Below are 16,468 nucleotides of genomic sequence, written 5' to 3'. Positions count from 1 at the left end.
TAAAACAAACCAGAAAAAGGAAAAAGAATAGGGTGAAATTAATTTTAATAACATTTTATTCACTCAGTCGTGTTCAACTCTTTGCGACCCATGGACTGCAGCCCACCAGGCTCCTCTGTCCAGGGGATTCTCCAGGCAAGAATACTGGAGTGGGTAGCCATTCCCTTCTCTGATGGGTCTTCCTGACCCAGGGACCAAACCCAGGTCTCCCACAGTGTGGGCAGATTCTTTATCATGTGAGCTAATGGGAAGGCCCATATAACCAAAATATTGCCAATAAATGTGTAATCAATATTTTTAAAATGAGGTTTTTTTTCTTTTTAATTCATTTTTTTACTGAAGCATAATTTCTTTACAGAATTTTGTTATTTTCTGTCAAACCTCAACATGAACCAGCCATAGGTATACACATGTCCCTTCCCTCTTAACCTCCCTCCCACCTCCCTCCCCATCCCACCCCTCTAGGTTGACACAGAGCCCCTGTTTGAGTTTCCTGAGCTATACAGCAAATTCCCGTTGGCTCTCTATTTTACATGTGGTAATGTAAGTTTCCATGTCACTCTCTCCATACATCTCACCCTCTCCTCCCCTCTCCCCATGTCCATAAGTCTATTCGCTATGTCTGTTTCTCCATTGCTGCCCTGCAAATAAATTCTTCAGTACCATTTTTCTAGATTCAGTATATGTGCATTAGAATACGGTATTTCTCTTTCTCTTTCTGACTCACTTCACTCTGTATAATAGGCTCTAGGCTCATCCACCTCATCAGAACTGATTCAAATGCATTCCTTTCTCTGGCTGAGTAACATTCCATTGTGTATATATACAATAACTTCTTTATTCATTCATCTGTTGGTGGACATCTAGGTTGCTTCTATGTTCTAACTATTGCAAATAGTACTGCAATGAACAATGGGATACACGTGTTTTTTTCAATTTTGGTTTCCTCAGGGTATATGCCTAGGAGTGGGATTGCTGGGTCATATGGTGGTTTTATTCCTAGTTTTTTAAGGAATCTCCATACTGTCTTCCACAGTGGCTGTTAACAATTTATATTCCCACAAAATTATTGAAATAATTATTATCCCACCATTCCCAAAACAAATTTTTGAGTTTTGCTTCACTTTTTGGCACTAAAAGTATTCAAAATCCAGTGTGTATTTTATACTCACAACTCATCTTTATATGCACAAGTCACACTGCAAGCTCAAAAACCACACGTGGCTAGTGGTTACCAAAATGGACAGGGCAGCTCTAAAGCATCATGTCCTTTAATCCTCACAACAGAGTGTGAGGTAGGTACTATTACTGTTGCCTTTATGCAGATGAAGACGCTGAGACTAGATGAGATGAATGACCTTCCCAAGGCCACACAAGTAGTAAGAAGCAGTGTAATGGCCCAGTTCCAATGTGTCTAGTGAAAAAGTGAAAGTCACTCAGTCGTGTCCAACTCTTTGCAACCTCATGGACTATATAGTCCATAGAATTCTCTAAGCCAGAATACGGGAGTGGGTAGCCTTTCGCTTCTTCAGGGGATCTTCCCAACCCAGGCGTCGAACCCAGGTCTCCCACATTACAGGCAGATTCTTCACCAACTGAGCCACAAGGGGAAAGTGTAATGTGTCTAAGGAGTCCCCATTCGAACCACTGTGTCTTCCAAACTGCATAGGACAGACCCAGCTAGTTCTTCTACAATATCAATCCAAAAAGCCTCATACTCCCTCCCTGTCATGCCTCTGTAGCTTACTGCACTCTCAAGTTAGTATCTTGACACACCCATTCTTCCATAGTTTCTCTTATCCATGTGTTTTCGGATCAAGCCCCTATGTAGCCCTTCAGACAACCATCTATCTTCAAACCAACAGGCTCATTTGCAACATTCACACCACATTCCCAGATCCCTTGCATGGCAGACACAGCTAATCCACCTAGTCTCTACTTCAGCAAACCCACACTTTATTTGAAAACAACATAAGTGACCTCTACCACCGACTCCACCACCACTTTGGCACGTGACATGAAACCTGCATTGCTTCCCTGTGAGGAGCATGACAGAACAGGAAATTTGTGCAGTCACCAAACATTAAGCCACCAATTTTTTGCTGTTTACAATTTGGTGCCTAATGAATGAATGGAGTTCACAAAATAGTAAATGCCCTGTCTTAACTATTGGAGAAGGATATGGCAACCCACTCCAGTATTCTTCCCTGGAGAATCCCAAGGAAAGGGGAGCCTGGCGGGCTACAGTCCACGGGGTCGCAAAGAGTCGGACACGACTGAGCGACTTCACTTCACTCACTAACTATATTCCTGATGAGGTTTAAAACATTATTTCAGCAAAAGTTAAATTTATAATAGTAAATCATTTCTGCCAATTACATTTGCATAAATGTAAACTCCTAAATTTGTGCGAAAGAAGCTCCCAGGCACTCTTAACACACGCCCCTCCTTGTTTGTTTCCAAGCACTTTACCTCTCTGGTTTTCAGATTTTAATTCATGAATCATTTCTTCAGAACTAAAGACCCACAGACCTGCCCACCAGCTCCCTACTCCTCCACCTCCGCCAAATCCTTTTTGATCAGTTTCTTGGATCCTACTCTTGCAAAGGAAGCGAGTCAACTCATGGATTCTCCTAAGGGGAATGAGGGCAGAAGAGACACAACAGGTCTAGGACCCACTATAATTTCCTCTCTTCCAGTTCTATCACTGCACCTTTGGTATGAGGTCCTCGTAGCCCAGACCAGGATGTGAGGAGCCACAAGTTCACTTCTTCTCCCACTTACAACCACAGTGATAACAAAATGCCTCTACCCCATCCCCTCAAGCTTCAAACGAGGCATGTGTGTGTGCTAAGTCGCTTTAGTCGTGTCCAACTCTTTGTGACCCTATGAACTGTAGCCCACCAGGCTCCCCTGCGCATGGGATTCTCCAGGCAAGAATACTGGGGTGGGTTGCCATGCCCTCCTCCAGGGGATCTTCCCGACCCAGGGACTAAACCCATGTCTCCTGCATTGGCAGGTGGGTTCTTTACCTCTAGCGTCACCTGGGAAGCCCCAAGTGAGGCATCCTTCCACACAAACAGCTCCCCTCTCTTCTCTGTTCTGTGCACCCTCCCCTGATGCCAGTATTGGTATCCGCCCTTCTTGCATCCCACTAGCCCACAGTCCAGCAGGGACCCAGGTTAGGGCAGCACCAGGGAATACCCCCAGTTCTGTGTTTCTCTCCTCAGGGAGCCACGACTTCTAACGTTTATCCCCACTTTCTACAAAGAGATGACGGATCTGCACAGTTTAGAGATAACTATGGCAAGGTTTTCTAAAACCATATTTCAGTTTTATTCATCTCAAGCTGATACTTCAAAACATTTCTCTCTTCCATTTCTTTCTTATATCAAAGGAAAAAGTACCCTTTTAACTATAATCCACTTACCTGTGCTCCTAACCATGACCCCACTTCTTGCCCTAAATTATCTACCCCTGGCCTTTACCTCAGTACTGTGGGGTGTCTTCTTAATATTTATGTATTTATTTCGGGCTGGGCTAGGTCTCTGAGGCTGAGTGCAGGTTGCCTCTAGCTGTGGTGCGAGGGGTTCTCCTGTTGCAGAGCGTAGACTCCAGGGCTCGAAGGCCTCAGCAGCTGTGGCACACAGGCTCCCTTGCACTAGGGTTTCCCTAGTGGCTCAGTTGGTAAAGAATCTGCCTGCAATGCAGGAGACCTGGGTTTGATTCCCCGGTCGGGAAGATTCCCTGCAGAAGGAAATGGCAACCCACTCCAGTACTCCTGCCTGGAGAATTCCATGGACAGAGGAGCTGGGCAGGCTACAGTCCCATGGGATCACAAAGAGTAGGACACCACTGTGCAATTTTCACTTTCATTTTTCATGTGGGATCTTCCCAGACCAGGAATCAAACTGGTGTCCCTTGCGTTTGCAAGGTGGATTCTTTTTTTTTTCTTTTTTTATTTACTTTTATTAGTTGGAGGCTAATTACTTTACAATATTGTAGTGGTTTTTGTCATACATTGACATGAATCAGCCATGGATTTACATGTATTCCCCATCTCGATCCCCCCTCCCACTTCCCTCTCTACCCGATCCCTCTGGGTCTTCCTAGTGCACCAGGCCCAAGCACTTGTCTCATGCATCCAGCCTGGGCTGGTGATCTGTTTCACCATAGATAATATACACGTTTCAGGGCTGTTCTCTCGAAACATCCCACCAAGCAAGGTGGATTCTTAACCACTGGACCACCAAGGAAGCCCCTCTACTGTGTTTTTAAAGAGACAATCCGCCTCTCTTTCAACCATCAAACTTCCACAGAGTGACATTTGGTCTTTGCAGTGGTGTACTGCAAAGGTGATATCTGAATCAAAACCTGGAGCAGCTGAGTCATGAAGACATCTGGCAAGTGCATCCCAAGGAGAGAGATGAGTAACTGTGAGGCCCTGAGAGGGGCACACTCATGCTGTGTTGCAGGACCTGCATGAATGCCTAAGAGGCTGCAGAGTGAGGTGGGGGGTGTGTGAAATGAGATCAGACAGATCATGTAGGGTTTGCAGGCCATGGGGAGGCTGGATGTATGCTAATACTGAGATGGGGGGTGGGGGTGACAAAATCTGGCCTGCTTCCTGGCCACTGGATTGAGGACAGACTATAGAGCGATATGTGTGGGTGCATGCATATGCTCAGTCATGTCCGACTCTGTGGCCCCCTTGGACTGTAAGCCCACCAGGTTCCTCTGTTCAAGGAATTTTCCAGGCAAGAACACTGGAGCGGGTTGCCGCTTTCTACTCCAAGGGATCTTCCCAACCCAGGGATCGAACCCGAGTCTCCTGAGTCTCCTGCATTGGCAGGCGAATTCTTTACCACTGAGCTCCCTGGGAAGCCCCATAGAGCCATCAGTGGGGGCGGCAGGGAGCGGGCAGGGGGTGGGAAACAATCAAGGAGGCTACTGCAATAACTTTTTTAAAAGAAGAGTGGATTCTACATTTTCTGATTATATTTCCCCACCGCCCATTTATTACTAAAAACTTGCTTTTGCTCCCAACAGTCAACTTAAAAGCATTCATTCACTGGAGGCTCACTAATGCCCTTTACTCTGTCCTTTTCTTCTCTGACCTTCTACGACACTTCACAGTTAATAAAAGGAAGTTAATAAAAACTTCCTTCTCGGTACTTCTTCCCTTGGCATCTGAGACATCTCAGCATCTCCAACCCATCCCTATCTTGTCTGCTCACTGTCCAGCTGTTTCATTGACTTCTCTTCCGCCTCCCAAGCTCCAGTCATCGGCCTCGTTCTTTCTATAAGCATTATCTCTTGGGCATGCCATGCCTTCCCACCAACACTTGGAATATTGTCTGCCTCTATGAAAACAATGCCTTCAACTCTCTCCCTGGTTACAATTTCAAAACTATCTGCTGGGCCTCTCCGCCAGGGTGTTTCCCCACACTCATCTAAAGCAGAGAGTAACATCTTTTCAGAAAACATATACACACAAAGCTCTGTCTCCTCAGTCCTGCCACTCCCAGCCCCGGGCACTTTCCTCTGGCACACCCTTCCCTTCTCTCTTCTGCGAAGTAACTGCCACAAAATGCCAAATATATCAGCAGAGGTGGAATGCTCATGAATGGACATCTGTACAGTTCTACACGTAAAATGTAACAGAACCAGGCAGAGGGTCACACACAAGAAGCACTACTTACCAACCACACTGAACTTTCTAAACAAATAAGAAATCAAAATTCAGCCTCTGCACTTTTAATATTATACTTTTCCTTCTGCCACCTCTGAAACTTCCTTCCTTCTGCCCTGCCCACCCCATTCATTCACGTTTCACATACAGCAAATAATCCGTGTTAGTCATTCAGTCGTGTCCAACTCTTTGCAACCCCATGGACTGTAGCCTGTCAGGCTCCTCTGTCCATGGAATTCTCCAGGCAAGAATACTGGAGTGGGTTACCATTTCCTTCTCCAGGGGATCTTCCAAAGCCAGAGATCGAACCCAGGTCTCCCACGCAATAAATAATAAATTAGCAGGGGGAAATGTTACTAGGAAAACAAGGAGTCCCAACATTGTAAAGTCTTCTTAAGGCATAAGGGATCAAACAGCAACCCCGCCCAAATTCTTACAGGATCTGATTTCTGCTTCCACCACAAGTCCAGTGACTCATTCTGTGTCAGAAGAAGAGCAGAACGTGTTTAACTTGGAGTTTAAAGAATCAGTCTGTTCACTTTCAACTTCACTCCATCACTGATTCATAATCAAATGCCAAGACATGTTGCTCCATTGCATTAAATTAACACCAAGGTTTAGGGCTGGCGGCCACCTGAAAGGCAAACAGGGAAATCTGGGCGGGGCCTCCAGCTGCCTTGAATCATCACAGACTTGCGAAGGCTTGCCTCTCACTCTCAGGCTTTCCAGTACTTGGCTGGTAACAATCCATGAGAATCGTTTTAACTGAAGTGCAGTTGTTCTCATTTTAGCACAGCTGAAACTCACTTGTGGTGGTTGCTCAAAATAAAGTTTAGATTCCCAGACATTACCCATGTCTTGAGAGGATGACCAAGAATCTGCATTTTGAATAAGTATGACTCACATTTTGAGAATCACAGCAATAGAATTTCTAAAACTAGCCTGGCCCCCAACCCACGCAGAACCATTAGTCCATAAAGAGCAACTCCACCTTCAGCTGAAATAGGAAACTAGCGCAAAGATACAGGTAAGCATTTTTCACCTCCTCAGTTAGCCATATTTTGTTTGTATCAGATAAAGCAACATCTGCAAATATATCCTAAATCACACACAGTTCCCCATGTCAGGAGAGTTTCCTAGAGTATAATGGAAGAAGCACTGGATTATAAATTTGGGGGTCTGTGATCTGCTTCCAGTTTCTGTCACCAACAGGCATTTCACCTTGGGCAAGTCACTACACACCACCCCTCAATCTCCTCAGCCATGAACTAGGCGATTAACTTGGCTCATCTCCCCCAAATTCTATGAAGCTCAGACTAAATCAGGAGGAGAGCTGGCACTGCAGCTTGCAACTTAGATCCAGATTAGATTTCATGAGATCCAACTCTGAACTACCACAAGCAAACGAGAAAAAATGCTTTTCACAGAAGACCGATACCACATTGCGTCAATATTCCAAAGCGGAGCAACCAAAAAATATTCCATGTTCTTCCAGGCGGTGGAAAACCTTCAAATTCAGAACCAACAGAACCATCAGAACCAACTTCACATTCGGGCAATATATACCATTTACTGTGTTAATCCAGGAAAATCATTCTCTCTCAGCCTCAGTCTCATCTCTAAAATGAAGATAATAGTGCCTTCCTCCCAGGGTTATTGAAGTTAAGATAGTGCATTAATCTCCACACTATAAGGAAACTCAGTACTTAATAAGTTACATCCCTTCCCACCCCCTCCTGCTGCTGCTAAGTCGCTTCAGTCGTGTCCAACTCTGTGCGACCCCATAGACGGGAGCCCACCAGGCTCCCCCATCCCTGGGATTCTCCAGGCAAGAACACTGGAGTGGGTTGCCATTTCCTTCTCCGTGTGAGTGTCTTTTATACAGTTCCCAGTTCAAGATCATCCCAGCATGTGACCAAGAATTGCCTCTGACATGATTGCTGCCATCATCTTCCAATAACAGTAGGTACCAGCTCCTTGAATAGGTCTTCTGTGTTTAAGTGCTCTAAACATGTTACCTCATTTCATCCTCACAATAACTGGGTAATTGTACAAAGTGGAAACCACTGCTCTTCAGATGATAAAACCGAGGCCCAGTGAAAAGGGACAGCCCACAGACACACAGTCACCGATGGGAGGGCATCAGGTATCCTGGCTGCAGAGCTCAAACTCATTGTGAGCACACTCTGGTCCTCTCTCCTCAGGCCCCACCTATCTATACCCATTACACACAATACCAAAGACATGTGAATGAAGAACCCACACCCTTTAAAAATAATTCTCATGTCGCTACAAGTTCACACTGAGCTCTGCTGGCACACTGCCTGTGAAAACCTTCCCGAGGAGACCTGCCCACATAGCACACTAATTCATCTATGCTCATGAAAACCGTGGCACTGATTTTTATCGACAAGCCATGAAATGTATGTTCAGGAGCTTTGTTTCCACCAGAAAGCCATCCAAGCCAAACTGAATGATTTTTTTTGAGTTCTTCAACTAACATCTCAAATTTTAAAATATTGATTTCCCATCCCAGTGGATCGAGATAAAAAACAAAAAAATCCACAGTCGATGGGAGAAGACAAAGAAGAATGTTTCATCCTTAAAAAATAGGAGATAAACAGCCCATTAACTCTCCAAGATTTTAGGGCAAGAAGAAAAGGCAAGTTATTAAAGGATACAGACATACACAGAGTCCACCTCACCCGAACCTTTCCGTGGGAAGATGGAAGCAGGCTCGGTGTCATAATTAAATAAGCAGGGCCTCCAGGCCAGGAGATGCCCTCCTGAGTACTCAAGTTAACAGTCAAGATTTTCTGTTTAGTAGGGTTTTTTTTTTTTCTTTTCTCTTTTTTGGGGGGAAGAGGGACAGAAAAGAAATTTTATTAATTTATTTTTATTTTATATTGAAGTATCATTGATAAACAATGTTGTGTTAGTTTCAGGTGTATAGCAAAGTGATTGGTTACACATATACAGGTATCTATTCTTTTTCAAATTCTTTTCCCATTTAGGTTATTGCAGAATATTGAGTAGAGTTCCCTGTGCTATCAAAAAGTCTACAGACAATAAATGCTGGAGACGGTGTGGAGAAAACAGAGCTCTCCTACACTGCTGGTGGGAATGTAAACTGGAGCAGCCACTAATGGAAAACAGTATGGAGATTTCTTAGGTTTTGTTTTTTTTTAATCTTTTATCAGGGGTATGTGAAACCAGTGACAATTCATTAGTGGAGGAAAAGGGTATATTCTTCATTATTTGAGGTAAATCTCATTCAGGAAAAACAATGAAAGTTTACAAATGAACATGTCAAACTGTAAAAAGAGAATGGGAAATAAAACAGAAATTATGGTTTTAAGGACATCAAAAATAATTCAATTACTTCACATGCTTTAAGAGTTGGTTCTTATTTATGACCTGTGAATTCAAATGTTCTTAACATTTTTTTTCTTGATTTGGTGTGGAACTCCCAGGCAACAACACAATAAAGGAAGAGGTAAAGGCCAGGAGGTAAGAAATAAGGGGATCAACTCATTCTCCAACCAACAGATAGTCTGATTTGATTTCAAATCTCCATAGCTGCTCCATCTTCTCTCCTCTGGTAACTACTTCCCACTGAATTTTATCAATCATATTTATTCAACTAATTGTTTTATACTATTCACCACAGAAATGATGATAATGATGGTGGTGATGATGATGGTGGTGGTTCTAATAACAAGTACACCTCCATGTCTGTACTCTTAGAGAGAACTCCTCAAAGTTTATTAGAAACACATTTTTCTCAAGGGCTATTGTTCATCAAAAAATAAATACATAAACATAATTGACCCCCTATAAATATAGAATTGATATATTTACAAATGAATAAACTAACTGTAATGTAGTCCATGCTACTGGCCTCAAGGATGGAAATGTAAACAAAATTCTCCCCATATATACCAAACAAATAAATGAGTTTTTCCTTGAGAACAAGCCATACTTTTCTGATTTTATTAAGGTCTGTGCTGTGCTTAGTCACTCAGTTGTGTCCGACTCTTTGTGACCTGAAGGACCGTAGCCAGCCAGGCTCCTCTGTCCATGGTATTCTCCAGGCAAGAATACTGGAGTGGGTGGCCATGTCCTCCTCCTCCAGGGGATGTTTCCAACCCAGGGATCAAACCCGAGTCTCTTTACATCTCCCGCATGGGCAGGCAGGTTCTTTACCACTAGCGCCACCTGGGAAGCCCATTAAGGTATACGCTGCAATTCAAATGCATTCTGGTTATGGTGAAACACTGCCCTACCCAAGGAATTTCTAAGAACAGCCCAGCTGCTACAAACAGCCACTCAGAAATAGTCCCCTCCTTACCCACCTCTGCTAGAAGGTGAAAGTGAAAGTGTTAGTCACTCGGTTGTGTCCAGCTCTTTGGGACCCCAGGGGGACTGCAGTCCCCCAGGCTCCACTGTCCGTGGGATTCTCCAGACAAGAATGCTGGAGAGGGTAGCCATTCCCTTCTCCAGGGGATCTTTCCGACTCAGGGATCAAACCTGGGTCTCCCACATTTTAGGCAGATTCTTTACCATCTGAGCCACCAGGGAAGCTGTCTTTTCTTGGCAGTAACCTCTTGGAGGCCCCCATGAGAAAATGATGAAATAATCAGACCTAAAATGTATTTAATTGCTTGTGTTTAGATGGCAAGAAATAAAATGAATCCTAGGAGGATCCAGGCCCCATATTAATTTTAAAAAGTCCTTCTTGATCTACATATTGTTACAACTGGAGAAATCAGATAAAGCAAAGGATGTGAAGACAGAGAGGGAGAAATGTCTTGATACTTAAGTCCTAACCTTACAGGAAGCATCTGTTCTGAGAGCAATGACTCACAACCCCTGATAACAAAGTTAACATTTTCCTTTGAAACAGGGAGCATGCTTGCAATGGTATTTTCAATGAAACAGCCCCTGAAAGTAGTGCATTTTCTCTCTTTCTTTTTCAAAGATCCATTAAGCTCCCAGGATAGTGCTGTCCGCCCCTCTTTAGCCTTGTGTTGTCTGCTGTGACTTGGTATTTCAGTATTTCCTTTAGCCATTATCCTAAGGCCAAGATTTCATCCATTTTCAGAATAAATAGTTCAATAATGAAAGTAGAGGTTGGCCCCCATGTAAATAGTAAATGATGCTTCCGGCATCTTCTTCTTCAATAGTATTTCTACTCACAACATGCACAGCTGTTGTTTATTGAGTGTCTAACAGGTACTAGATGCTGATTTTAACTTTACACTATCCCCATTTTATACATGAGGACACTGAGGCTCAGAGCACATAAGTAACCGGCCTAAGATCACACAGCTAGTACTAAGACTCAATCTCAGACCTTAAGCACTAACATTTCTTCTCCAAGGACAAGGCCTCCCACTTTCCTGTCTTTCCTATAGAAAACACAAAGTGGCCTGGCCCCTGCACGCGTCACCTCTTCCAGCTCCAAATTTACCTGCCCAGTCAGTCAACTTCCCAGTGCAGAAAGAATCTAAAATGAAAATAAACTGTGATTTTATCTTATTTCATGATGGTATTAATTTCTCTATGCTGGTAAAGGGTAAACATGTATATAATGAGCTACTGTGGAATCTCATCCACCCTTCATTCTGTGCCCTTAAATTATTCTCTTAAAAGATAACTCTCAACATTATAGGAATTTATGCCTCAGTTTCTGGCCTACGACTAAACCTGTAATCATGCTTCTAGTTAACAGTGCTTATAGGTGGGTGGTAGGATTACAGGTGATTTTGGTTTATTTTCTTTACTTACAGTGTTTTCCAGGTTACCAGCACTGAGTATATATTACTCTTTCAATTAGAAAAAATTAAGTGTTGGTTTCATCATGAAAAAAAAGAGTTTATATATTTAACTCTTTACCCCTCAAAACTATTTTGCCCTTAGTATTGAAAAAGAAGATATTCATTGACCCAATTTAATCCTGGGCCTAGTTAGAACCCAGGTTTAAAATAAGAGATGTGGGTTCTTTTACAAATGGCTTCCACTTTTACATTATTTTTCTTTTTTTCTTGTCACTTAAAAAACTAAAACATATTCTATAAAACTAGATTTTAACTACAGTTCTTCTTTTACTTCCCATGGGCCTACTTAGTAAAATCCTCTGCAACCAATAAAGACAGATGGTTACACATAGTTTATATAAACCGTATGCAAATATGGTCTTGTGTCAGACTTTTAACTATGCCCATTCCCTCTTCTGGGCACTCACTGTCCTACACTCCCAGACTCCTGTGAAGCTCAGCGTGGTCATGAGAGGAGGGGTGATATGAGCCATGTCCAGGCATGGCCCACAAGAACCTCCCACAGGAAGAAATGCACGTTCTTGCCCTGCAGACTTGGAAGCCACGTACTGATGAGGACAGAGCCACAAAGAGGAAGGAACCTGGGCCTCAGAACCTCCCCCTAGAAGAGCATCCCAGGAACATCACTTTGGACTCCACATGAGTAAAAAACAAAAGTGTATTGTTTAATCCACTGAAAATGTGGGGCTTCTTCATGACCCTACCTAGCACATGGCTTTAATCAGTCAGTTCAGTTCAGTCGCTCAGTCTTGTCCGACTCTTTGCGACCCCATGAATCGCAGCACGCCAGGCCTCCCTGTCCATCACAAACTCCCGGAGTTTACTCAAACTCATGCCCATCGAGTTGGTGATGCCATCCAGCCATCTCATCCTCTGTAGTCCCCTTCTCCTCCTGCCCCCAATCCCTCCCAGCATCAGGGTCTTTTCCAACGAGTCAACTCTTCACATGAGGTGGCCAAAGTATTGGAGTTCCAGCCTCAGCATCAGTCCTTCCAATGAACACCCAGGACTGATCTCCTTTAGGATGGACTGGTTGGATCTCCTTGCAGTCCAAGGGACTCTCAAGAGTCTTCTCCAACATCACAGTTCAAAAGCATCAATTCTTCGGCGCTCAGCTTTCCTCACAGTCCAACTCTCACACTCACACATGACCACTGAAAAAACCACAGCCGTGACCAGACGGACCTTTGTTGGCAAAGTAATGTCTCTGCTTTTTAATATGCTATCTAGGTTGGTCATCACTTTCCTTCCAAGGAGTAAGCGTTTTTTAATTTCATGGCTGCAGTCACCATCTGCAGTGATTTTGGAGCTCAAAAAAATAAAGCCTGACACTGTTTCCACTGTCCCCCCATCTATTTCCCATGAGGTGATGGGACCAGATGCCATGATCTTAGTTTTCTGAATGTTAAGCTTTAAGCCAACTTTTTCACTCTCCTCTTTCACTTTCATCAAGAGGCTTTTTTTAGTTCCTCTTCACTTTCTGCCATAAGGGTGGTGTCATCTGCATATCTGAGGTTATTGATATTTCTTGCACACTCCAATTATTAATGCAGAGGTAGAGATGTGAGATTTGGACCATAAAGAATGCTGAATGCCAAAGAATTGATGTTTTTGAACTGTGGTGCTGGAGAAGACTCTTGAGAGTCCCTTTGACAGCAAGGAGATCAAACCAGTCAATCCTAAAGGAAATCAACCCTGACACTCATTGGAAGGACTGCTGCTGAAGCTGAAGCTCCAATACTTTGGCCACCTGATGCGAAGAGCCAACTCAATGGAAAAGACCCTGATGCTCGGAAAGATTGAAGGCAAGAGGAGAAGGGGATGACAGAGGATGAGATGGTTGGATGGCATCAACAACTCAATGGGACATGAGTTTGAACTCTGGGAGATAGCGAAGGGCAGACAGTGTGCTGCAGTCCATGGGGTCGCAAAGAGTCAGACATCACCGAGCAACTGAACAACAATTATTACCGCAGAAGGGTGAGACTCTGCTGTGTATCTTACCTTTTTCAAAGATTCCTTCTGCTTCCAGGACAGAGACCGAGTGGTTCGCTACCTTCTTCATTAGTTCCGCCTTCACGGTGACCTGTGAGGGGCTGTGTTCCAGAAGCTCCACCCCAATGGTCACATTTCCTCCTGGCCTGATGATCCCAGGGACTGTCACCAGAAACCTGGGCCTAAAAAGTTCCCAACAACAAGAGAAAAATGAAGTTCCTTATCCTTATATCTTCATTCTTTTGAGATTCTCAAATTTCATAGATGGTGAGACAGATTCCCTATACAATGTCAACTGTAACTGCTTCAATTAATGTGGCCCCACTGCTCCACTTAGCAACTGCATTGAAAGGCTGTTGAAAAAATAATCATTCCCCTAAATCAATTTTTGTCCTGTTTTACTGAGATAAAACTGACATACAGCATTGTAAAAGTTTAAGGTGTACAGATAACGATTTGACTTACACACATTATAAGGTGATTATCACAATAAATTTAGAGAACATTCATCATCTCACATAGTAATGAAATTAAAGAAACAGAAAAAATACTTATTTTTTCCTTGTGATCAGAACTCTAAGGATTTACTCTCTTCATAACGTTCATTTATAACATACAGCAGTGTTAGTTATATTTATCATGTTGTACATTCCCATAAATCAATTTAATGCAGTAATGCATTCACTGCTAGAGGATGGCCTGTGTTAGTATTTCCATTTTATAAACCACAAATAGCACAGGATAGCTTACACTAAGACATGCAGAAGTTATTGGCAAAGCACAAGCCTCTAAACTTCTTTATAGAAGACATCATCCCAGGGTAATTTTTTTTTTCCTTGGCTTAAACACACAGGCGCGCGCGCACACACACACACAGACACACATACATACACACATAAATTTTGCTTGTTTCTTATTCAAACCTTTATGTTTGGGCATCTACCCAAGAAAACATCATCTAATCAACATCACTGATTAAAATATGCCATCTGAAATTAAACTATCTGTCGGCGGTGACATTTCCAGGTGGAGCAGAGCACAAAAAGTTGCTAAAAGAGCACTTTCTCTGCCCAGACCAGGGATTAGGGCTACAGCGCAAAACCCTCTGAGGGGGAAGGAAGTGCATTCCATTACTTAAGCGTCTCACTGGTTATCTTCCTACGAAGTCTGCACCTGAACCCATACTTAACCACCTCGGCCACACCTTATCATTGCTAAAGTTGAGACATCTTGTTTAGAAAAAATATGCATTCATGTCTTTAAAAGAAGGCACATTACTGGGGGGAGTGGGGGAGGGTGCAAAAAGTCGAAACAAACTCAGAGGGAGCGTGGACTAAAAATAAAAAGTCTTCAGAAAGCAGTCCTGGCCGGAGACGCTTAAACAACCTCGTGGATGGAGAAAGTTAACTGTCCCCGGGAGGACCGAGCTGAAGCGATGCAGGCTCAAATGTCCAGGCCGAGGTCCGGCTGGGGACCCCCGCTCCCCGCCCGCCCCGCGCGCCCCGCGCTCCTACCCGGGGACGGCGGCCAGCGCCGCGCTCCACACGCAGAAGAGGCGGGCGGCGGTCACGAGCCTGGGGCCCCGCATCTCGGCGCTGTCTGCGCGGCGGCCGCGGGCTCCCGAGGAAATACGCGGGCTCGCCCGGGGTGTGGCCTCCCACCGCCTCCCGGCTTCGCCCAGACTCCCGGCTCAGCAGTGAGCGCTGGGCGCGCCCGCCGGCCGAGCGAGGGCTCCAAACCCAGCCGGGGCGCGGCGGCTCCACCCCTCCCGCCGCATCACCGCGGCGCTCGGCGGCGCCCCGGCCGACACCGCAGACCCGGGCGGGAGGAGGGAGGCGCGCGGCCCGCCCGACCTGGCACGGACGCCCCGCTCCGCCCCCCGGCCACCCGGCTCCGCGGGCTGTTTACACGAGCGCTCCGCCGGCGTTGCCCGGGGGTCGTAAACAGGCCCCTCCTTGTGCAGAGAAAAATGCACGGCCGCTCTGGGAGGTGGGAAAAAATCAGTCATTGTCCTCCAGACTGTGAGTCAGAATCTCAGAGAAAACGGCAAACACACACCAAACAGGAGGGTATTTGCTGGTAGCCGTTGAATGTGTATGAATCAATAAGCCCGGGAGAAAACTTTTTTTTCCCCCTTGAAACAAAATGTCATGTATATTGTTCGCTTCTCCAGGAAAATGTGGGTTTCTCGGTTTAAAAAATAAAATAAATGGGAAGAAAATTCTGGCACGTGAGAGTGAGGCGCTGCTCCTTGAAACCCTAAGAAGCAACTGTGTGGGGAGATGCTTCATACTCTGGGCTGCCGCTGAACACTTCGGCTACAGAAGGTATTCATTAGCACCGTGAAGCTTGGAGCAATTTGTTTAAACACAGGGTTGGGGCGGCTCTCCTGTCCCCAAGGAAGGCCAGTGGCCCAGGGTGGCCCGCAGTTCCTGAGCCCCAGCTCCTGGGTCCTGGCTTGGCTGCAACTCCTTCCCCGACTCCTTGGCACTCTCACCATCTTCAGATGACTCAGGTTTCACCATGACTACACCATAGAAGCGGGGAACTGCCAGGAACCGTTGGAAAACGGGCACATTCAGTCCCTGACAACTTCAGGTTTCTAATTCACGGAGAAAAGTTTCAGATGGTGACCGTTTAATACCGGGCAAAATGCAAAAGGAAAAGAGGTCATCAGGAGGTTGTCTCTTCACAAATCTATGTGCTAAATAAGGGGGAAAGTAGCACCTAGACAAACTGTGGTTTGGGAGTCCAGGAACTTGCTTTCCTCCCTTTCCTGTTCCACCCTTTTTCACCCTGCTGAGCGGCTTGCAGAGCCCTGTGTCCTCACGGCTCCTACACGCTCCTATCTTTAGTGGCTGACATCCTGTGCAGGCAGGGCTTGGGTGAAGTGAGAAGGGCTGAAGTGGATCATTGGGTACACACTCTGGTCTCCTCACCT

General features: G+C 44.9%; 1 protein-coding gene across 2 annotated transcripts in view; it reads right to left on the bottom strand.

Annotated features, from left to right (window-relative positions):
• The window catches only part of CD109 (CD109 molecule), a 143,904-nt gene extending 128,757 nt beyond the window's left edge, over nt 1-15,147 (bottom strand). For both annotated transcript variants that reach the window (XM_061131907.1, XM_061131908.1), the window contains exons 1-2: nt 15,042-15,147; nt 13,537-13,709 (exon numbers count right to left, since the gene is read on the bottom strand). In XM_061131907.1, coding sequence (XP_060987890.1) covers nt 13,537-13,709; nt 15,042-15,115 — 247 coding nt within the window. In that variant the 5' untranslated portion in view covers nt 15,116-15,147. The remainder of the gene's footprint in view (nt 1-13,536; nt 13,710-15,041) is intronic.
• Nucleotides 15,148-16,468: the final 1,321 nt, after the last annotated feature.

The sequence above is a fragment of the Dama dama genome, chromosome 28 (assembly GCF_033118175.1).
Source record: "Dama dama isolate Ldn47 chromosome 28, ASM3311817v1, whole genome shotgun sequence".
Classification (NCBI taxonomy): Eukaryota; Metazoa; Chordata; class Mammalia; order Artiodactyla; family Cervidae; genus Dama; species Dama dama.
Note: the sequence above shows the minus strand (reverse complement) of the source record. Positions and strands in the feature narration are given on the sequence as shown.